At 36.5% G+C, this 23842-nt stretch overlaps 1 protein-coding gene across 7 annotated transcripts in view; it reads left to right on the top strand.

Annotated features, from left to right (window-relative positions):
* Nucleotides 1–23842, top strand: part of LOC115211602 (neuroglian) — a 149789-nt gene that overhangs the window by 100082 nt on the left and 25865 nt on the right. For 6 of the 7 annotated variants that reach the window (XM_029780182.2, XM_029780181.2, XM_029780180.2 and 3 more), the window contains exons 4-14: nt 3388–3474; nt 6506–6611; nt 8598–8977; nt 11813–11947; nt 13205–13307; nt 14496–14686; nt 14923–15054; nt 17071–17214; nt 19131–19312; nt 21603–21693; nt 23608–23842. The exon at nt 23608–23842 is cut by the window's right edge and continues 50 nt beyond it. In XM_029780182.2, the coding sequence (XP_029636042.1) occupies nt 3388–3474; nt 6506–6611; nt 8598–8977; nt 11813–11947; nt 13205–13307; nt 14496–14686; nt 14923–15054; nt 17071–17214; nt 19131–19312; nt 21603–21693; nt 23608–23842 (1786 nt within the window). The remainder of the gene's footprint in view (nt 1–3387; nt 3475–6505; nt 6612–8597; nt 8978–11812; nt 11948–13204; nt 13308–14495; nt 14687–14922; nt 15055–17070; nt 17215–19130; nt 19313–21602; nt 21694–23607) is intronic. The other variant, XM_029780183.2, reaches the window with a different exon arrangement.

Genomic DNA, 23842 nt, shown 5'->3' with positions numbered 1-23842 from the left:
CATGCATTTGTACGCCCATGTGCTGCCACACTTGCCCTTACCTCTCCAACACCACCCTCCTTACTAGCACCCATCATCGACCCTATCATATCACCAACTAGCTTCACCTATACTTTTACCAATGTCATCTAGTGCATCTCCTGCTCTCTCTGCCTTTCTCTATACATCGGGCAAATGGAATACCACTTGGCTGACCGGTTCGTAGAACACCTCCAAGACATCCAACTCGGCAATGACACCCTAGTCTCACGCCAATTCCACTCTACCGGTCACTTTTTGCAACACCTGTCTGTGTTCAGATTTTCCTTGCACAGGGGACATCTGGACTCCTGTTTTCGCCATGAACAGGGATTAATCTCCTTCCCTTTCCTCTCTCCTTCTCACACCTATTTCCTCAACCCACATCTCCTATCTTACTCCGACTGCTCTCTTCTCTTCATTCCTACCCACCTTCTCCCTTCCCCTCTCCTTTCATCATCACCCTTCCCTCTTAACTCCTCCCCTACACAATCCAACCCCACCTTCCCTATCCATCCCATCACACTACCATGCACACACTAGCACTGACCACTTCCCAGCCCCACACCATCATCCACACACCTTCACATACACACATGCATACATCAAGGTCACCAGCCCTCTTCTACACTAAAATACATGCTCTCTTATATACACGCACGTGCACCTTCATTTTGGGATCAAGACTACTTTATTATCTCCCCTTCTTCCTAGCTCTCCTGTGTGACTCCGCAGTCCGGCATTCACCATGATAGATCGCTAGCCACTACACATTCTTTTTTTTCTCTCCTCGTTTCTTTCTGTGGAAGAGTGTAGGCTCGAAACATTAAAGACTTTTTCACTTCCCGAGCATTAAACTAATACATCTGTTTGTTGTCTACACCACCTGCTGTCTTCGTCTTTTGCTTTTTTGTGAATTCTCCCTATATAAAAACAATAAGGACTTGCGGATGGTAATTTATAGGCTTTATTAATGTACAGGTGGTAGCCAACAACAAGAAGCATAGGAGCTTTTAAGAGTGCATTCTGAGGCATTTGCCCAAAACAAATTAAGTGTGTGTGTGTGTGTGTCTATGTGTCTGTGTGTGTGTGCTTGGGTCTATGTGTGTGTGAGAGAGAGAGAGAGAAAATCAACAATAGAACTCAGGGAGACAACTGAGAGGAGCATTTTACACATGCAGCAGAGTCTAAGCCATATAATGTCATTCTCTTGATTGTAAATATTTATTTTTTCATTGCAGCCATATATTCATTTCATATGTTTGACTAGTGCTACCTTTGGCCAAAATAATTAAATTTTGACTAGTGCTACCTGCTATCTCCCTCATGCAGAAATTTCATTTCAAGAACATCACAAATCTCTACTCCTTGTGCAGACTAAAATTTAATGTTGGTTCTTCTATCTCATATCTCTTTAAGTTTGTTAAAACTTATCATCTTGGGGAAGTGAATGATATTACAGTTGTTTGACAAAGTACATTAGAGCTTCGAAATAAAATATGTTTCTTTATTAGCCACACAGGGCTGCACACAGACAGGACAAAATTACAAGGTAGAGCTTTTCTTTTGGGGGTAAAAGAAGGGGGTTTGGTTTTCGATCAAAAGGGATCATAAATGGAAAGAAAGAGGACAAAAAAGGGGGGGGATAAAATAAAATTTTTAATAAAAAAGGGGGGGTGAGGGGAAAAAAAGGGAAAGGAAAAAAAATTGATCAATAGGGATCGTTATCACAGAAATGTCAATATGAAGTGTAAAGGGGAGGACACCAATAATATCTTACTAGTAAACTGCATGAGTGACCAGAGTGCAGTTGTGTGATGAAAATGTTGACACCCCATGAAATAAATTCCAAAACAAATTCAACAGTTTTTGTCTGTTGCTAATTGTCTAGAGTGACTCTTCCAGTACGCTTCATTTCAACACAGAAACTCTAATAGCTTATTGATTCAGTCTCCTTCAAAACTGAGGCTTTTTGCCAATGTGCAAAGACAATATGATTGTTGCAATATGGAAGAAATAAGAAACATTAACATAATTGAAATCTCATTCACAAAGTGTGTTGTCATTTATGAATTAGAAATGAGATCAACAGCACTGAACAATATTGATTATTAAAAACTTACTATTTTATATTAACCATCTCCATAGCCAGTAGGAGTGAGTTTCAACAGATTCAGACAAACTTCCCCATGTCACCTTTCAAATATCCTCGATATTTAACATTTATATTAATTTTTGGGGTGTTTTCTTTTATAATAATAATAGTAATAATGAAATTATTGTATACAGTGCTCAGGTGCACCACAACTTGTCAGAAAGTGCATATAAAGTACATGCAGTAATGTAAAAATGCCTGGAAAGCAAACAATGTATGAGTCAGATACATGCTTGTGTGTGTATGGAGGGGAGAAAATCAGGTGTAGTGTTGGCGAATCGCAGGAAGCATGGAGGTTTTGAAGGATGCAGTGCTCCGACAACTAACAACTGATCCCGGCAGTTTGTTCCATGCTATGTGAGTAGACGACTAGTGGTGGGTCCATTTTAATAACTGAGAATGTCTCCTGTGCACAGCAACCTCCAATTGAAATCTTAGTTCCACCCATGTTATCACTCCTCTAAATTCATCAAAGTAAAGTGGTCTATCTTTGTTGTTAACACAGATTACAATTTCCTTGACTTGTCCCTACGATCCCCAGCAATAATTCAGCCTCTTAGATAACAAAACAGTCAGCTGCGTCTAATCAAAACTGATTAGATAATTTTATCTATTCATGATTGTATCCAAAACTCTTGAGTGCCTGTCAAGTTCTGATCTCCAGGTTGTGAGATTGTTGGTTCCTATACCAATAAAACATTTGCATTATGTTTCACTCAACAATACTTAAAACATCCTTTTTTTTTTTTTCCATTTTTTAATACTATTACTGTTGAGAATTCTCCTATGGTTGTATAGAATATAATTTGGAAAACTATATCACAATCACCAAAAACATGTCTATATTTTCTACTGTTGTTCATTGGGTATACATACATATCTACTGCTGGACATTATATATTTTGCTTTAAAGATATTAGAAATTATCAATCAACACTTACATTTTATGGTTGAGTTATAGTATCCCAGCATTTCATTCTTTGAGCACAAGTTCCTCTCAAGAAATTTTCTGGAACCTTTGGTCTCATTATTTCAGACACTGAATAAATAACGCAACATGAAAATATGATAAACATTTTTATCTTCTCAAACTTCTTAGAGTTTTTTAAACAAATCTACATTCATTCATTTATTTATTCATTTAATCTTCACATTCTCTGTTTTCATTTCCATCTTGTCCATTTATTTGTGTTAAACACATCCCTTTCTTTCAGATATCAGTACAAAAATAACAAAATATCAAAATGAAAATAATCTATCAGAACATTCTGATATACAAATAGTACCATTAACTGCAGAATGTAAGTATTTTTCATAGAAACAATGATTAGCAACCCATATCTCATATACACAGGGCATGCAGTGTTATTATTTACCTTCCCATTGAGTTTTTGTTTTGGCACATTTGTCTGAATATGAAAAAATTTTGACTCTAGTAAACAATTATCATTGTTGTCAATGTTGTTTGTGTGTTACTTTAGTTTATTTTTCCTATTTGTTTCATTATTTTGCCTTGCTAATGCCTCCTATAATAAAATATCTCATGCGTCATGTGAAATGCATTGTTATTTTGTGAAAATGAAGCGGAATGTGACATTTGTTTCTTGATTTTACACAACTATAATTTTGCTTGTAAGGGAAATAACTCAAGATGTAATTGTTTCCCTTTGCATGAAACTAAATAAAATATTTTTCTTCCTTTAATTAAATTTGTCGTTTAAGTATTATTTAAAGTAAGGAATAATACTTAAATTTTAACATTTGAATTATGAAATTGTAACTGAAACTTAAAATCGATATCATCGCTAATCAAAAATGTCTGGTGGAAGTCATTAAAATGATATACGAATAAAATGACTTCATTGTATCAATTAGAATTTTTTTAATTGAGAATTTTACTGTTTTGAATTCAGATAAGTTTAATTTGAAAAAAAAATCATTCTTTTCATAAGAAATTAACTTTTAATATTTTAAAAATATTAAGACAGTAAGTTGGTAGAAAATCATTAGCTCACCAGATAAAATACATTTTGTCCATCTTTATGTTCTAAGTTCAAATTCTGCCAAGGTCAACTTTGCCTTTCAGAGTCAATGAAATAAGTACCAGTTTAGCACTGGGATCAATGTAATCAACTTATCCTCTCCTACCAAAATTTCAGGCCTTGTGCCTATAGTAGAAAGGAATATTTTAAAATATTGCTTAGAACAAATACCAAACAGTTTATAGCTTTATGTTTAATATATGCTATTATTTTCTTTCTTTTTTTTATTGTTATTTATCATTTTAATCCCTTAAGTTAAAATTCTAAATCTATTTGCTTATATATATTTCATGGCATGCCATATATATTCTATATCGTCTGCAGAAAAGATATATGGAAAATGTTCTGGCTCCTATTGTTGCATTTTCAATTAAATTCTTTATATTACAAAGAAACAAATTAGAAGACTAGGTAGCAATATAAATTGAAGTCAAATGAATAAAATAAATTTAGAATTAATAGAATGAAAAGTTAATTGAATAATTTTCTGTTAGTTGTCTAACTCAAAAGTAATGTGTACAACAGCAATGATTATACAATAGTTGTGAAGTACCAAAATTTACATTAATAATTATAGTTAAGCTCCAGGTTCAATGATTATGCGAATGAGGAGTTCAACATAGGTCATATATCCCAGAAACAGCTGTAAGGCCTATTTATAAATGTTCTGAAATCTTTCACAGCCTTGGATTTTTATCTCATTCTGCTAATTTTTTTATATATACACATTATTAATTATATTAATCATATCTGTTTTACCTAAAAGTATTAGTAAAGTAACTAAAACTATTTAAGTGGATAAATAAAACTAAAAGCAGAAGGAAGTTTTCTAAAAATCTTGTGCATTGTGGCATGTAATGAGTATGCTTACAAAAGCAGAAATGAAAATGCTTGTGTGCACCTTCCCCAAAGATACGTACACGATAACAAAATTTGATCTGTAAAAGTACAAATTTAGTTCAGGATCAAAATAATATATAAGTTGAACCTCACTAATCTGGCATTCATTAATCCAGCAGCTTTGATGGTCTGGGATACTTGTTTGAATCTGATGGTGCTTATAGTTTGCATGACCACTATCTGGCCAGCTGTGGCACTGTCAGTAACCCTTGTTATTTCCATCTGTCTCACGTATATACTGTCGTTGATGATAACAAACAGGAACATTTTAGACGTTTTATTAATATTTTACTCTTAAATATACCTCCTGGAGTTAACATGTTTTTGTTGTGTATTACATCAGTTCTTTTACAAATGGTGTCAATAAAGATACTAGTGTATAGCACATCAGTAACAACCTTGTGTGTGGAATATGGTTCATTGTCAGTGGATCATGTTAAGAAATGAAGAAAAATAATATAAAATTGTTTGCAAACATCAAAAGTAAGAACGTTACCATCCCAGATGTTACTCAACTTTGATTTAGATTTAATGTAGAAACAATCCACTTCCCAAATAAATAAGTTTTAGAATTGTATTTACTGTAGAAGTTTTGCTCATAAATTTTATGTAATGTTTTATGGGTCTCATACGTAGGCTTTATTTTTCTAACAATCTATGTATTTTTTGTATCATAATATACTAATGTTACAGAACTCGCACTTTGTAATAAAGATGTCAAATAAGTAAGAAACTAATAAAAAAAATAATAAATGCGTCCTTTTAAAGCCTAGCCAGGCTCATGGGCCCGGCTTCCCAGTGTCAATGGCGTATGTGTTCCCCAGTTGGACAGACGCTAGTCTATCGCAGCATTACTCATTTTTGCCAGCTGAGTGGACTGGGGCAACATGAAATGAAGTGTTTTGCTCAAGAACACGATGTGTCGCCTGGTCCAGGAATCGAAACCACAATCTTATGATCATGATGCTGACACCTTAACCACTAAGCCACGTGCCTCCACTAAGAAACTAATACACTATGATAATACAATATAAGAATTATTTTGCCTTTTTTTTTATCTTCACTGTTTTAGAAAATTTGCTACTCAGACACCTATTTAGCCCCTAAGTTGCCAGATTAGTGAAGTTCAGCCTGTATTTTCAAATAAAATTTTTACAACATTTTTCTATGCATTATTTTTCACTTTATAAATACATTGAATGTCATTGTTATTTAAACTCTCTTAATTTTTTTTTTCTATAAATCCATCATCCATTTTAATCTCTAAAAGGAAATTTTCTTGTTGTTTTCAGTCTAGCTTATTACTATTGTTATTAATTGTTGCCCAGTGAAAATGTAATAAAGCAATATTGTTTCAATTATTTGACAATATATATTCTTCTGTTTTCAGCCAATCTCCCACCATCTATCACCGAGCAACCTAATAAAATTGGATTCATCCATTCAAAGCAACCACTAGAGCTTCCATGTATGGCTACTGGTAAACCAGCACCTGAGTAAGTATCAAAACTAATAGATCATAATCTGTAGTTCTATCATAACAATAATAATAATAAAACATTGCGTACAGTGCTCAGGTGCACTACAACTCATCTAAAGTGTATATATAATCAGGTGTAGTTTCGGCGGATTTCGGAAAGCATGAGGGCCTTAAAGGATGCAGTGTCATGGCAGTCAACAACTGACGCAGGCAGTTTATTCCATGCTTCAGCAACTCTGAGCGTGAAAAAATGTTTTCGAAAGTCATGGGAGCTGTGTTGTTTTCTGACTTTGTAGGCATGTCCACGTGTGTTAGACACATGGAAATAAATTATTGTATACAATAATTTCATTATTATATTATTATTATTATTATTATTATTATTATTATTATTATTATTATTATTATTATTCATCATCATCATCATCATCGTCGTTTAACGTCCGTTCTCCATGCTAGCATGGGTTGGACGGTTCGACCGGGGTTCTGGGAAGCCAGAAGGCTGCACCAGGCTCCAGTCTAATTTGGCAATGTTTCTACAGCTGGATGCCCTTCCTAACGCCAACCACTCCGTGAGTGTAGTGGGTGCTTTTTACGTGCCACCTGCACAGGTGCCAGGCGGGGCTGGCAACGGCCACGGTCAGATTGGTGTATTTTATGTGCCACCGGCACGGAAGCCAGTCGAGGCGGTGCTGGCATCGGCCACGAGTCGGATAGTGCTTTTTACGTACCACCAGACCAGGGATCCTGGCTGGTTCAATTCGATTTCGATTTCGCTTGCCCCAACATGTCTTCACAAGCAAAGGGGGTTGGCAAGGGTGCCTGTCGTACGGTCGCATTGGAGTATTTTACGTGCCACGGCCACGAGTCGGATAGTGCTTTTTACGTACCACCAGACCAGGGATCCTGGCTGGTTCAATTCGATTTCGATATTATTATTATTATTATTAAAATGAGACAAATCTCTTCACACAATTTGAATCTGAAGATTCTATTAGAGTAGATGAAAATATGTGATTTGTAAAACATGACATTATTTTAGATCTCTCTCTACAAACCTTCTTATGTGTTGAAATGGCTAAATGCTAATGGCAATAGTTAAACTTTATACTGTTAATAATAATAATATTTTATAAGCAATCACCATGTATTGACTAAAGAAAATAGTGTAATATTGGGGCATATAAGACCTCGACAGAAAAACAAATGGGTTTTCTGTATACATGAGACTTGAACACACACCTCTATGTTTTTTTGCAACAAGTGTGCTACCATTTACACCAACATACCCACTGTCAGACTTCAGAACCTAATTTCATAGTGTTGTTTTTATAAACAAGTGAGTATATAAACTGCTTATCAAATATTCACATAAAACACACATGCTCACTTGTTTATACTGTTAGCTTATATCTGCTGCATATTTCTTTTATATGTTTCAGCTGTTGGGATAAGTTACCCAGATTTTTTAGGAAAATTACTCTGGTCTCCACTGAAAATGAGATTTGTCTTGCATCTTTGTAATAGTTCAGAATCTATAGTTAAGATGATTTGATGAAAATGAAAGCCTTTATCATTTTATAATTTAGATCAGAGGTTCCCAAAGTGGGTGGTACTGCTATCTTGGGAACAGTAGAAATATTCAGTGGGTGGGGAGCATAGAAGAAAAGTTGGGTGATAATGGGGTAGCCAAAAGGGGGCAATGGATGTAAGAACCACAAAATAATTGGTTAGGTTAAATTTTATTTGTAAAATACAGATGTTTTGAATTTGCTACAGAATGTGGTCTATATTTGTGGTGGTGAATGGGGTGGGGTGCTAGGAATGTGGCCTGGGTGCCAACGGGGTGGCAACCCAAAAAAGTTTAGGTACCACTGCTTTAGGTTATATTGGGACTTGTTTAGGTGGGTATTTTCATCTCTTGCTTCCTATTTTATAAATACTTTTCTTTTCAATCATGATAATTATTGAAATATTATTTTTTTTCTTTTGTCTCTTTCAGGTATACATGGTATAAAAATGGTAAAAAAATTGATCTCAATAGTACAGAATACAAAGGCCGAATAACTCAACTTGTTGGAGTTGGGTCTATACTATTTCACAGTCCTAGTCTCGAAGATATTGGTGGTTACCAATGTGCCGCTGCATCTAAATTAGGGAAGTCATTATCTATAATCACAAGATTATATATGGCTGAGTTAACACCTTTCCTGAAAAAAGCAACAACGCATTTGGCACCCATGATGGGAGAGAGTGTAAAATTAGTGTGTATACCACCAAAAGGGACGCCAAAACCTACAATAAGTTGGAGTATATTAGAGAGAAAAACGAATGCAATGAAACAAATCAAACTTGATAATAGGATTTCTATGGATTATGAAGGTAAGTTCTGTAAAACTCACCACCTCTCATTTCAATTACCTTTTTAGGACAAAATCTAATCTTTATATTTTAAGGTTTATGCCACTTGTCATTAAAAAAATGTAATTGTGACAGAACTTTCACAGATATCAACATCACTAAGTTGTGGGAATATTGTCTCTAAAATAGACCAAATATCACTTGAAATTTTATCTTTGATATATATATGTATGTATGTATATTACGCATGGCTACGAGTGTTTATTGACCGAAAACACCTAAAGCTCCACGAGGCTCCGGCAGGGGATGGTGGTGATCCCTGCTGTACTCTTTCACCACAACTTTCTCTCACTCTTACTTCCTGTTTCTGTTGTACCTGTATTTCAAAGGGCCGGCCTTGTCACTCTCTGTGTCATGCTGAATATCCCCGAGAACTACGTTAAGGGTGCACGTGTCTGTGGAGTGCTCAGCCACTTACACGTTAATTTCACAAGCAGGCTGTTCCGTTGATTCGGATCAACCGGAACCCTCGTCGTCGTAACCGACGGAGTGCTAAAGAAGAGACACCAATGCACACACACATATACACATACACACTCTCATACACACACAGACACACACGTACACACACACTGACCATCTTCGCACTCTCCTGTTCCAAATAAAACACTTTCTCTACCTCTTTCTACTTCCAGTCACTTCAGTGATGTGACTTGGTGATTTCTTTTCCTTCTTTGAACTTTTCCCTTTCTCCTTTCTACTAAAGAGTTATGCTTGAAACCTCAGACTCTCTCTTTTCACTGAGGGTCAAGCTAATACATTCCTTGTGCATATACTCCTTGTTGTCTGTTAATCTTATAATTTGTTTGTTTTTTTTAAGCTGATTGTTTATTTTGTATTGACTATATATATATATATATATATATATATACTCTCTCTTTTAAGGTTTATGCCACTTGTCATTAAAAAAAATGTAATTGTGACAGAACTTTCACAGATATCTACATCACTAAGTTCTGGAAATATATATATATATATTGGGTTTGCAAGAAACTAATTTCAGTTTTTTAGTGTTAAATAAAAGTCTTTTTCCCCGTACAAAAACTGAATTTAAAATACACAACACCATTCTAATCCCATTACATTGACAGCATAACCTTTGTTTTCTGCAATTCAGCTCTCAATGTGGTTGGTGCTGGTTCATTATGCTTGAACCATAATATTTTTTTGATTGATGTTATCGTAGACAGTCCATTTTTCATCACCAGTTTCAAAAAAGATTGATTTCATTGCGTTTGAAATGCATATCGCAAATATTGATTTGTTGTGTTAAGTGAATCACTTTCAATTTATGAATCCAAGACATTTTAAGTGATTTTCAATTCTTGTGTGTGGTACATTTAATCTCTCTGAAATCTCTCACACAGCTATATAACAATCAGATTCAATTACGGTTTGGATTTTGGTCATTTTTCAGTGAAAAATCTCCAGTGGAAAATTTCATTTCTGACATATGTGTTCTGTTAAGCAATCAACACTATAAACTTTACATATCTCTTAATGAGCCTCAGCAGTTTTCTTGCCTTTATAGAAATAAAAAAGCAAAATATGCCAAAAATGTTTGTTTTTGCACTCCATGTTAAAATTGAATTGAACCAACAGCTGTAAACAAAATTACACACAATTTGCTTCCAAAGTAAGCTAGAAATAATCTATATATATAAAACTGTAGTTGTGTGAGTGTCTGTCCCCTTCGATTTAGATTCCTAACTACTCCCACATTTTGCGGTGCAGTTTAACCAAAACTGGATATTTATAGTCGTGATTCATATCGAGCCCTTCTGGGTATTAGCATGAGTCTACGATTTAAAAAATAATTTACCATCATTTTTTTCCATTTTCATGCATATTTTTTTAAAGGGAAGTAACTCTCTAAAAATGTCTACGATGAGTCAACGATTTAAAAAAAAATTTACCATCATATTTTTTCCATTTTTAATGCATTTTTTTGCTATTTTTTTGGCTATAACTCTCTAAAAATGCTGTATAGTTATTTCCCTTACAAACCCGAGCAACGCCGGGCGATACTGCTAGTAGCTATTAAATGTCAAAAGGAAAAAATCATAACATTGACAAAAGTCATTCAAAAAATCTTAACTCTATCTATTTGCAAAAAATGAAATTACTTTCTTGTGTGTGTGTGTGTGTGCATGTGTTGATGGACAGATGGCTGTATAGAGGTAAATTGACATACATACACATATATATTCATACACATAATACATGTGTATATTGTCATTATGTGTGAGAATTGTTATTATTTTGCTTGTATATCAGTCAGTCATATTTTACTATCCTAAAGTGGAGGCGCAATGGCCCAGTGGTTAGGGCAGCGGACTCGCGGTCGTAGGATCGCGGTTTCGATTCCCAGGCCGGGCGTTGTGAGTGTTTATTGAGCGAAAACATCTAAAAGCTCCACGAGGCTCCGGCAGGGGATGGTGGTGATCCCTGCTGTACTCTTTCACCACAACTTTCTCTCGCTCTTACTTCCTGTTTCTGTTGTACCTGTATTTCAAAGGGCCGGCCTTGTCACTCTCTGTGTCACGCTGAATATCCCCGAGAACTACGTTAAGGGTACACGTGTCTGTGGAGTGCTCAGCCACTTACACGTTAATTTCACGAGCAGGCTGTTCCGTTGATTCGGATCAACCGGAACCCTCGTCGTCGTCGTAACCGACGAAGTGCTTCCACTATCCTAAAGGGGATTCTATATTTATGCATTCATATTTTGTGCATGAACTGTATAAATTTATAATTCACCAATTCAAAACTCATTTACTAATATTTATTCTTCAGGTAATTTATATTTCGCTAATGTAAGACAGCATGATTACCAAGATGGTAATAACTATATGTGTTCAGCAAACATGTTTTTCTTGAGGATTTTTGGACAAGGATTTGATCATGTTATTAAACCAGAGGCAGTATCACGTAAGTTTACAGTATTACTCTTTTACTCTCTTTTTTACTCTTTTACTTGTTTCAGTCATTTGACTGCAGCTATGCTGGAGCACCGCCTTTAGTCGAGCAAATCGACCCTGGGACTTATTCTTTGTAAACCCAGTGCTTATTCTATCGGTCTCTTTTGCCGAACCGCTAAGTGACGGGGATGTAACCACACCAGCATCGGTTGTAAAGCAATGCTAGGGGGACAAACACAGACACACAAACATATACACACACATACATATATATATACATATATACGACAGGCTTCTTTCAGTTTCCGTCTACCAAATCCACTCACAAGGCTTTGGTCAGCCCGAGGCTATAGCAGAAGACACTTGCCCAAGATACCACGCAGTGGGACTGAACCCGGAACCATGTGGTTGGTTAGCAAGCTACTTACCACACAGCCACTCCTGCTGTATTTATTATTTTTATATTATATTTATTATACATGCTATCAATCCCATTACATTTGATATACATGCTGTCAATTCAGTTCTCATGAAATTTTATTCAAATCTAATGTAATAAAATGATATTTTCCCAAGCTGGCAGAATCATTAATGTGCCAAACAAAATACTTAGCAGTATTTCTTCTGGTTTTACATTCTGGGTTCAAATGTCACCAAGGTCAACTTAGCCTGTCATCCATTCAGGGTCAATATAATAATTACCAGTTGAGCACTGGAGTCAATATAATCGACTAGTTCTTCCTCACAAAATTTGTGGCCTTGTGCTTATAATAGAGAAAATTATTAGAAAATATTACGATACCTTAAATGATGCATATTCTATAACTGAAATTCTTATTTTATAAATTTAATTAAAGGGGATAGGTGAAGTATCCACACTCAGAAGATCTTTTCATACTAATTTGTCTGATACAACTGATATCCTATCTTAACATCTGTAAGAAAAATGTGGAGGAAACTAGAGACCTGATTTGAATACTTGCAATAGAGTGAACTCTACTGAAAGCACCCAAAAAACAGATAATAGCGTGTTAAGGCTCCCACTGACTGGTAGTGTGTTAGAGAGCTTTACTTGTGACTCAATTTCTGGTTAAGATTGAAGTGTAGAAATGATGTAAAAAAAAACCCTTAGATATAATGAAGATCATATACTAGCTGCCATGTTATGATATTTATTTCATTTATTAACACTTAACCATAACAAAATCCTCAAATTAAAACTTCATTAAACACTCATAACAAACATTGGTTATAATTTCTTTTTCAGAGGGATCAATTAAAAAGCCAGTGGAGATCCTTTGGGTTTCAAAGACTGACATCAAAGTTTTAAGAACTGATGATCTAAAAATGAAATGTATTTTCAGTGGCAAGTATGTATAAAGTCATTTTGTTATTCTGTCTTATCATAATAATTGAAATTCTCTATTTTTACATAGTTGATATCTAAGAAATATAACACCAATGAGCATAATCTACAATATATAAAGTGTAAAGTTAGAACATGTTAATTTAAGCCTTTAGCATTTAATTCAGCCATATCCAGTCAAAATGTTCTATCTGTTTTATGTTCAAGCTAACCAGACCCAACCTTTCACACCTGTACTACAATATCATTCTAAATCTATATGAGCACATCATTGAAATCAGAAAGCTACAGGATAATACATGATTAATTCAAAACAATATGTCAATCTCTAACTCTGGAGGGAACCTATGGAAGAGATAGACCCAAGAAGGCATGAGATGAGGTGGGGAAGCATGATCTTTGAACGTTGGGCCTCATGGAAGTGATAACTAGTAATCAAGACCTTTGGCAATACACTGTGCTTGAGAAGACTCATCAAACTAAGTGAAATCATAGTTATAGCAATTGCTGGTGTCATGTAAATGGCACCCATGAAATCATAATCTTGCTTGTTGCTGGTCACATGATCTTTGAATGTTGGGCCTCACAGAGTTGATGACAAGTGACTGAGACCTTTTGGCAATATGCTGTACTTGAGAAGATTCATCAAGCCAAGTGAGATCATAGTCATGGCTGTTGCCAGTGTCATGTAAATGGCACCCATGAAATTGCGGTCGTGGCTGTTGCCAGTGGCACATAAAAAGTACCCATTACACTCACTCTTGGAGTGGTTGGCATTCAGAAGGGCATCCAGTCATAGAAACCATGCCAAATCAGACTGGAACGTGGTGCCACTTTTCAGCTTACCAGTTCCAGTCTAACCCATACCAGCATGGAAAGCGAACATTAAATGATGATTATGATGAATGCAAATAGATAAGCAATACATTTGACAGAGTCATCTGAATGCTAAAGGGTTAAAGGTTGTCAGCACTCTTTAAATTTGCACTAAGAACTATCCAACATGAAAAATAGGCATTTTTTTTTTTTTTTTGTTAATCTTGTTGAAATAATTCAACAAAAAAAATAATTAATGTGTTGATACTAATGAGATTATTTGTATGTTTAGAATAATTTGATTTTCATTAGAAAACTATAACACTCAGAATATAAATTTCGATTTACAATTCTTATTATTGTTGTTATATTTCAGTCCTACACCTACAGTCGTGTGGAAACGCTTGAATGGGGAAATAGATATTGAAAGAACTGAAGATGGAATTGACAATCTTGAACTTGTTATAAAGAACGTTGATTTTGATGATGCTGGAGAGTATCAGTGTATTGGAGATAACGAAGTCACCAATGGACAAATTTCTAAAAAATTTAAAGTTACTGTTGCATGTAAGTTTCAAATAGAATTGAGCATGAAGATGAATTAAAGTCAAAAGAAGTTGAAGAAAAATATTTAAAATACAAATTATATTTAAAATTTCCAAAACAAAAGAATACAATTTTAATAATAAGAGATTCTTATTTTAAAACTCTACCTAAAATCCTCTTTAAAATTTTAAAAAATTTAATTTGCAGAATATGAGACCATTTTTTTATTTTCTGAATATTTCTATTCTTTCATTCAGCTCGACCATATTGGGTAACTGATCCTGAAGATGTAACCAAAGGAGTTGATGAAAATGTGACATTTTCCTGCCAAGCACTTGGTAGACCAAAACCTGATGTGAAATGGTACATCAATGGAGAACCCATAGAATGCAAGTTTCTTCTATTTTCTACTTCACTTTGTCCCTTATTCAAGAAAAATCTTCATCATGTTTTTATGTAACTCTGTAATTTAGAATGAGGATATAAAATTGATATGGTTACACCCTTGGCAGTGAAGGAAATGATTTCTTCATGCCAAGAGCTAGTATTTCTCTAAAATTTCCCCATCTCTGTCTAATCTACTCCTGCACTATATATGGTGTTGTTATTATTGTGTCATTGACTTGTCTTTGTATAATAGTCACATGATGGTGTAGGTATATAATATTTCTGAAGTGGTGAGTTAGCAGAATAATTAGCATTCTGGATAAAATGCTTAACAGCATTTCTTTTGGCTTTATGTTTTAAGTTCAAATTCTACCAAGATTGACTTTGCCTTTCATCCTTTCACAGTCAATAAATTAAGTACCAGTTGAGCACTGGGGTCACTGTAATTGACAAGCTCCCTCTCCCATAATTTTAAGCCTTGTGCCTATTGTAGAAAGCAAATTTGTAGTATTTCTCCATACATAAAATCCAAGTGCTAAAAGAAGAGAATTTTATTAATTGTATAATATTAAACCTAGAGGAGAGACTGAAGAGGTTACTTTTTATATCCAGTAAGATTGCATAGCTCCTATCTGTTTTTTAATCCCTCAAAGCTGAAAAATTGAGATAGCTGGGTAAGGTTGATACAGTAAATCAATTATAGGCAAACTGCGGCCTGTGAGACTCTTTGAATGGCACACCTAACAAAAAATTACCTCAAATGTTTTATGTAGTGCAGCCTGTCTGAGGATGAGCCATGCCTCATGTGGCCCTGTTCTCAAAAAAATGTTGCCCATAGTAGATGATTTTAAAAACACATGAACAGAAATAGACATTCAGTTAAATATAGATCTTTGAGAAACAGTTTAGGATCTGAAAAATTTAGTTAGGAAGCAGTTACATCTTATAACATAACTGCTCTAATATGTAATTGAACCTTGTATCTTGACTACAAGATTTCAGTATTTAAAACTACCAAAGTATGAAATGTGCTCATGCATTCAATAAATCATTTTGCAACATTACAAAAATAAAATATTTTATAAGTACATTTGTAGGAGAAAATACAAAATATAATAGATGTGGGCATGGCTGTGTGGATACAAATTTCAGTATACAGCTACATGATATCTTATGATATCTTGGGCTGATTAATGCCTTGTAATAGATGGAAATTGTATGGCAGCCCATATGTGTGAGTTTGGGTGTGTGCATGTGTGTATCTGTGTGATTGTTTACATTCCATATTCAAGGAAAAATGATGTTATGTTGGCATTCCCTATAAACAAATCTTGCTGTAGCTCTGTGCTTTCATGTACAAGTGGAATTAAAAATCACTTACTTGAGAAACAATGAAGAGTTAGCATCTGGAAGGATGTACAACTGTAAAATAAAGCCTTAATAAGTATTCGTGGAGGCGCAATGGCCCAGTGGTTAGGGCAGCGGACTCGCAGTCATACAATCGCGGTTTCGATTCCCAGACCGGGCGTTGTGAGTGTTTATTGAGCGAAAACACCTAAAAGCTCCACGAGTCTCCGGCAGGGGATGGTGGTGATCCCTGCTGTACTCTTTCACCACAACTTTCTCTCACTCTTACTTCCTGCTTCTGTTGTACCTGTATTTCAAAGGGCCGGCCTTGTCACTCTCTGTGTCACGCTGAATATCCCCAAGAACTACGTTAAGGGTACACGTGTCTGTGGAGTGCTCAGCCACTTACACGTTAATTTCACGAGCAGGCTGTTCCGTTGATTCGGATCAACCGGAACCCTCATCGTCGTAACCGACGGAGTGCTTCCACTAATAAGTATTCATTCATGCATGCTAGTGTTGAAAAGAGACGTTAAATGGACAAAGTGAAAACTTTTATTGTTATTTTATCCCAGACATGATATGTTATTTAATTATTTAAATCGTTTTTTTTAATCTAATACAGGATGTCTCATGTGATTATTTACTTTGTTTTGTTTTGTCTTTTTCAGCTGTTCCTCCACGAGTAAATCAGCAATTTCAAAACGATACTTTGAAGTATTTTATGCTAACAAGGAATGATTCAAAGGTTATTCAATGCAATGCTTCAAATGAAAATGGTTACTTATGGGCCGATTTCTATCTAAATGTGTTAGGTAAATATGAGCTAATGTTGAAATTCAATTTAGTTTCCTTATAATGTAACACACTCACTGGTAAAATTTCCACTTATTTCTTATTTTTATTGGCCGATGCCAATGCCGCCCCGACTGGCTTCTGTGCCGGTGGCACATAAAAAGCACCATTCGAACGTGGCCGTTGCCAGCGCCGCCTTGGCTGGCTTCCGTGCCAGTGGCACGTTAAAAGCTCCAACCGATCGTGGCCGATGCCGGACCCTCTCCTGGCACCTGTGCAGGTGGGACGTACAAAGCACCCACTACACTCGCGGAGTGGTTGGCGTTAGGAAGGGCATCCAGCTGTAGAAACTCTGCCAGATCAGACTGGAGCCTGGTGCTGCCTCTGGCTTCCCAGACCCCAGTCGAACCGTCCAACCCGTGCTAGCGTGGAAAACGGATGTTAAACGATGATGATGATGATGATGATATTATGCAAATACAATTAAAATGGCTGTGTTCTTATTTGAAGGAATAAATTTGTTAATAATGTTTACGGCGGTAAGAAAAGTTAATAAATATTTGCATAAACACAACCAACCTTCACTCAGAAGTTAGTTTAAATAGTATCCCTTTGGTAGATATGAAGTAAATAGATAGGTGCAAGTATGAGCATTCATTTAAGAAACTAGTTTCTCAGCCACTGTATCCTGTGTCCTTAATTCCACTGTGAAGCCCTAGCCCTTTTGGTAACCAAAGCCTCAGATTAATCAATACATCATCAGTAAAATTACAAGGGTGTGCTGAAAAATTCTTGGATGTATACATATGCAATGGGCTTCTTTTCAGTTTCCATCAACTAAATTCACTTGCAAGGCTTTGGTTGGTCTGAGACTATAGAAGAAAATTATAGCAAGGTGCCACACAGTAAAACTGAACCTGAAACCATGTGGTTGCAAAGCAAACTTCTTGGATCACACAACCATACCCAAACCAATCTATCTGTCTATTTTACTATTTATATTTATCTATCTATCAGAAGGCTGAGCCTCTAACTGGGCCTTTTGCAATACCCTTAAAGCCAGGAACTGTTCAGCACCCTGTCGCATGTGTACACACACATGCATCTTTGTGTTTATGTTTGTCTCTTACTACTTGATAAGTGGAGGCGCAATGGCCCAATGGTTAGGGCAGCGGACTCGCGGTCATAGGATCGCGGTTTCGATTCCCAGACCGGGCGCTGTGAGTGTTTATTGAGCGAAAACACCTAAAGCTCCACGAGTCTCCGGCAGGGGATGGTGGTGATCCCTGCTGTACTCTTTCGCCACAACTTTCCCTCACTCTTACTTCCTGTTTCTGTTGTACCTGTATTTCAAAGGGCCAGCCTTGTCACTCTCTGTGTCACGCTGAATATCGCCGAGAACTACGTTAAGGATACACGTGTCTGTGGAGTGCTCAGCCACTTACATGTTAATTTCACGAGCAGGTTGTTCCGTTGATTCGGATCAACCGGAACCCTCATCGTCGTAACCGACGGAGTGCTTCCATATATATATATATATATATATATTTGACATTCCAAGTCATGTAAAAGAACTCAGAAGGCTGAGCCTCCAACTGGGCCTTTTGCAATACCCTTAAAGCCAGGAACTGTTCAGCCCCCCCCCCTCGCATGTGTACACACACATGCATCTTTATGTTTATGTTTGTCTCTTACTACTTGATAATTGTTTACATCCCCGTAACTTAGTGGTTCAGCAAAAGGGAATGATAGATTAAGTACCAAACTTAATAAGTACTTGGGGACCAGTTTGTTCAGCTAAAACCCTTCAAGATGGTGTCCCGGCATGGTCATGGTCCAGTAACTGAAAAAGTAAAAAAAAAAAATTCTTCTTCCACAATTTGAAGATTAAATATATTAAAGCGATTTTCACATTTCTTTTGTATTTATATTTCAGCAATTCCACCATCCTTTATGCAAGGAGTTCCTGAATTAACTAAAGTTGCAGCAGAATCTGTTGTAGTATTACCATGCATTGCAGAAGGTAAACCAACACCAGCTATAACTTGGTTCAGAGGTGATCAGCTAATTAAGAGTGATAGACATGAAATGTTACCTGGTGGTGCTTTAAAAATAACTGTAAGTATATGGATATATGCTAACAAATTCTCTTTGTTTTCATCATAATTCCAAACATACTCGTGACTGCATATTTGTGCAAAAATATATGTTTTGTTGTTGTTGTTTAACTCTTGACCAATCCAGATTGAACAGGTGTATGACACAGTAGGTAGTTGGTCAAATGACTAGATGCAAGCCACAGACCTATTATTTTTCTCCAGCCAAGACCATCTTAAGATTTCCTTTTTTCTGATACATTATATTCCAAATTGTATTACCTAATGGTGAAGGTGCATAGCTCAGTGGTTAGAGCACCTGGCTCACAATCATGAGGTAGTGAGTTCGATTCCTGGATTGGGCTGTGTGTTGTGTTTTTGAGCAAGACACTTTATTTCACATTGTTCCAATTCACTCAGCTGTAGAAATGAGTTGCAATGTCACTGGTGCCAAGCTGTATTGGCCTTTGCTTTCCTCTTGGATGACATCAGTGGGGTGGAGAGAGGAGGCTGGTAAGCATGAGCAACTGCTGGTCTTCCATAAAACAACCTTGCTTGGACTTGTACCTTGGTGGGTAACTTTCTAGGTGCAATCTCATGGTCATTCATGACCAAAGGAGGTCTTTAGCCTTTACCTTTTATTACCTAATCGCATGATGGCTTTCAAACAGATACAGTGTGTTCCTATGAGTCATACAAGGCAACTAAAAGGTTTGATGGAAAAAATATCTGGCCATAAAATACTGCCTCAGTAAAACTGTCCTACACAGAAAAATAGATGTAAAATACTGATACTGTGTAAAGTCTTGTTTCTAAGATGGGAGGGTGATTGTGAAAGATTTGGCTGCTATATCTGGCAAATTAAGTGACTGTCCAGAAGTTCTCTTTTTGTCTTGTTAATAAACATATGTTATGATAACCAAATATGTAGGATACCAAACTTAATTGTGTTTCTGTACTTAAGTTGTGCCTGAAATTAAGCTGGTGCTGAACATTACTAAAACTGCTCCAGAAGATTTTGCTTCTTCAAAGTTTGGAAATGTAGAATTCAGTGTTCTATTTCAAAGAAGTGAAATCTCTAGCTTTTCATTTAGTAATTTTACCTTTTAACCCTTTAGCATTTAAACTGGCCATATCCGGCCAAAAGTATTCTGCCTGTTTTATGTTCAAACTGACCAGATCTGGTCTCTCACACCAACCCTACAATATCGTTTGAAAAATTAACAGCTACCTCATCAAAATCTCATAGCTACTAGATAATGCATGATTAGTTCAAAACAATGTGGATGAATAAGCATTTATTTTGGTGGAATAATGCAAACACTAAAGGGTTAAATTTCATGATGGTAAACTCCTTATTCTGCAAGATCTCAGACATCATTCACACATCAAGGATCAACTCTTCATTTTCCATAAAGTTCTTTCATCATATCATCAACTAATGATGCCACCAGCCAATTGGGAAGCTTTTGTATACTCGATTTACCTGTTTGAAATAGCACCTGAATCTTCCTCAGCCCATATTCTACAGTCTTTAAAAAATGAGATGTTAGAAACTTTACTGAAAGATGTGATGATCCTAAATGCTTTTGATCATAGATCTTCTGAATTTAGAATTGGCCTGGGAATAGATAATAGCAGCTAATAATTCCAAATTGTAAAAAAGAACAGGTATTTAACAAAAGATATTTCACTACATGTTTACCTACACCATAAATAACCTGCACAAGATCTGATCCTTTACTCATTAGTTGCTTCTGATAATCATTGCTTTGCTAGTATATTTATATTCTCCAGGAATACTTATATTATCTAGTGCATGGTTTTGATTCTCCTACTGTCAGATTTTTTTGATACATGTAGAATGACCTCAACATTCAGATTTGCTCTATTCATCATCATCATCATCGTTTAACGTCCGCTTTCCATGCTAGCATGGGTTGGACGGTTCAACTGGGGTCTGGGAAGCCCGAAGGCTGCACCAGGCCAGTCAGATCTGGCAGTGTTTCTACAGCTGGATGCCCTTCCTAACGCCAACCACTCCGAGAGTGTAGTGGGTGATTTTATGTGCCACCGACACAGGTGCCAGACGAGGCTGGCGAACGGCCACGCTCGGATGGTGTTTTTTACGTGCCACCGGCACGGAGGCCAGTCAATGCGGTACTGGCTACGGCCACGTTTGGATGGTTTCCGTATGTGCCACCAGCACTGGTACCACAAAGATACAAATTCCATTAATGTTCATTGAGTTTGCTTTGATTTTGTCCATTTTTTTCACTTTATAAATATATATATTTATCTTTTCTTTAAAGGGGGTACAAGCTACAGATTCAGGAGAATATACTTGTCGTGCTAAAAATAAATTTGGTGAAATGAGTTCCACAGGCAAACTAGCTGTTCGAAGTAAGTTCCTTCGTGTGACTTTACTGGTCTTTTTCTATTATTCTCAAGTCTCTTTTCCTTTCAGGAGTTTTATATCAAAGCTTTTACAAAATCAGCTCATTACTACAATATTTTTTTCTTCCTTAAGATATAAGATGTTAATGGCAATTTTAGGTTAATTCATCTGTAACATTACAGCAGAGAGTTGCAGCTGGTTAGCCTGATACCTCATACCTTGCTACTGGTATTGTAGCCGTAAGAAAGACTCTCAAAATTCACTGGTCCATCTCATTGAATTTCAATGCTCAAAGATGCATTGACATTGCTTAGATACTGACATGAGTGTGGAGGCGCAATGGCCCAGTGGTTAGGGTAGCGGACTCGCGGTCATAAGATCGCGGTTTCGATTCCCAGACCGGGTGTTGTGAGTGTTTATTGAGCGAAAACACCTAAAGCTCCACGAGGCTCCGGCAGGGGATGGTGGTGATCCCTGCTGTACTCTTTCACCACAACTTTCTCTCACTCTTACTTCCTGTTTCTGTTGTACCTGTATTTCAAAGGGCCGGCCTTGTCACTCACTCTCTGTGTCACACTGAATATCCCCGAGAACTACGTTAAGGGTACACGTGTCTGTGGAGTGCTCAGCCACTTACACGTTAATTTCACGAGCAGGCTGTTCCGTTGATTCGGATCATCCGGAACCCTCGTCGTCGTAACCGACGGAGTGCTTCCATCCCATCCACTGTCATGAGTAAAGCAACTATAATAATTTGGCATTATATTCAGTGAGAGGCAGCAAGCTGGCAGAATCATTAGCATGCCAGGTAAAATGCTAAGCAGTATTTCGCCTGTTGCTACATTCTGAGTTTAAATACTACCAAGGTCAACTTTGCCTTTCGTCCTTTCAGAGTTGATACGTTAAGTACCAGTGAAACACTGGGATTGATGTAATTGACTAGTCCCCTCCCCCAGAATTTCAGGTGTTCTGCCTTTAGTAGAAAGGATTATATTCAGTGAGAGAGCAAAATGTTTATCTTAACTGCATTAAGCCGAATGTACTGAAACAAGTTCCTCTGCATATCAGTGGTAGATAAAACTATGAGAATTTCCTCCATGGTATGACATATCTACATGGCAATGACAGTAGATAAGACTACAGCAAGTTCTTCCATGGTATGATATCACTACATAACTGGCGGAGGACATTTGGCCACTTTGCATTTGAATCAAGTCCAAAACTACATGAATGTGAAGCGAGTTTGCTAACCACAGGGCCATGTAACAAGTTTAAAAGTTTATATTTTGTATAACATTACATCATCATCATCATCATCATTATTTTATGTCCACTCTCCATACTGGCAAGGTCTAGATAGGTCACCACAGTAAGCATCAGTACATCATATTAGGAGGTGCTTCTCACCAAGCTGTGATGAGTATCACTTGTGAATTGCATATTTTACTTGGTTTCTATGACTTGATGCCCTTTTTAATATAAACCACTTTACAAAATATACAGGGTGCTTCCTTTCACAGTACCATTACTCAGGCAGTGCCTTATCTCCTACAAGTCTAAAGGGTCCTTTCAACCTTAGACTTTACCAAGTTTTCTGGGAGCAATTTTCCCTGGCACCTGCACTATACAGATACCCTTGTCCATGACATGACTAAAGGATTCTCTTGTCCCCCATGTTTGCTCACTTGCCAACCGTTTTACAGAGAGGCTCAAAGGATATGGCAGAAGCATGACTGATAGTAAGAGGAACAAGTGATGAGGGTACTCAGCATTGTTTACATCCCCAACTTAGCAGTTCAACAAAAGTGACCAATAGAATAAGTACCAGACTTTCAAAACAAAAATTAGCTATGTAGAGCCAAGTATGTAGACAACTGATAAATGAAATGGTATTTATTTTATTTCTATCACCTTTTCAGAACGCACCAGTATTGTTGAGGGCCCTGATGACATGGTCGTCATGGTTGGAAAGACAGCATTGTTTACCTGCTATGCAATTACAGACTCTTATGAAATTGACAATTTGAAGATATCCTGGTATAAAGACAGTGTACCTGTTGATGTTAACGACCCAAATATTAAGCATGAAGAAAGCAACAACCTGATTATTTCTAACCTTTCCAACAAAGATTCTGGAAATTATACTTGTGTGGC

Source organism: Octopus sinensis, linkage group LG5 (assembly GCF_006345805.1).
Source record: "Octopus sinensis linkage group LG5, ASM634580v1, whole genome shotgun sequence".
NCBI lineage: Eukaryota > Metazoa > Mollusca > Cephalopoda > Octopoda > Octopodidae > Octopus > Octopus sinensis.
Note: the sequence above shows the minus strand (reverse complement) of the source record. Positions and strands in the feature narration are given on the sequence as shown.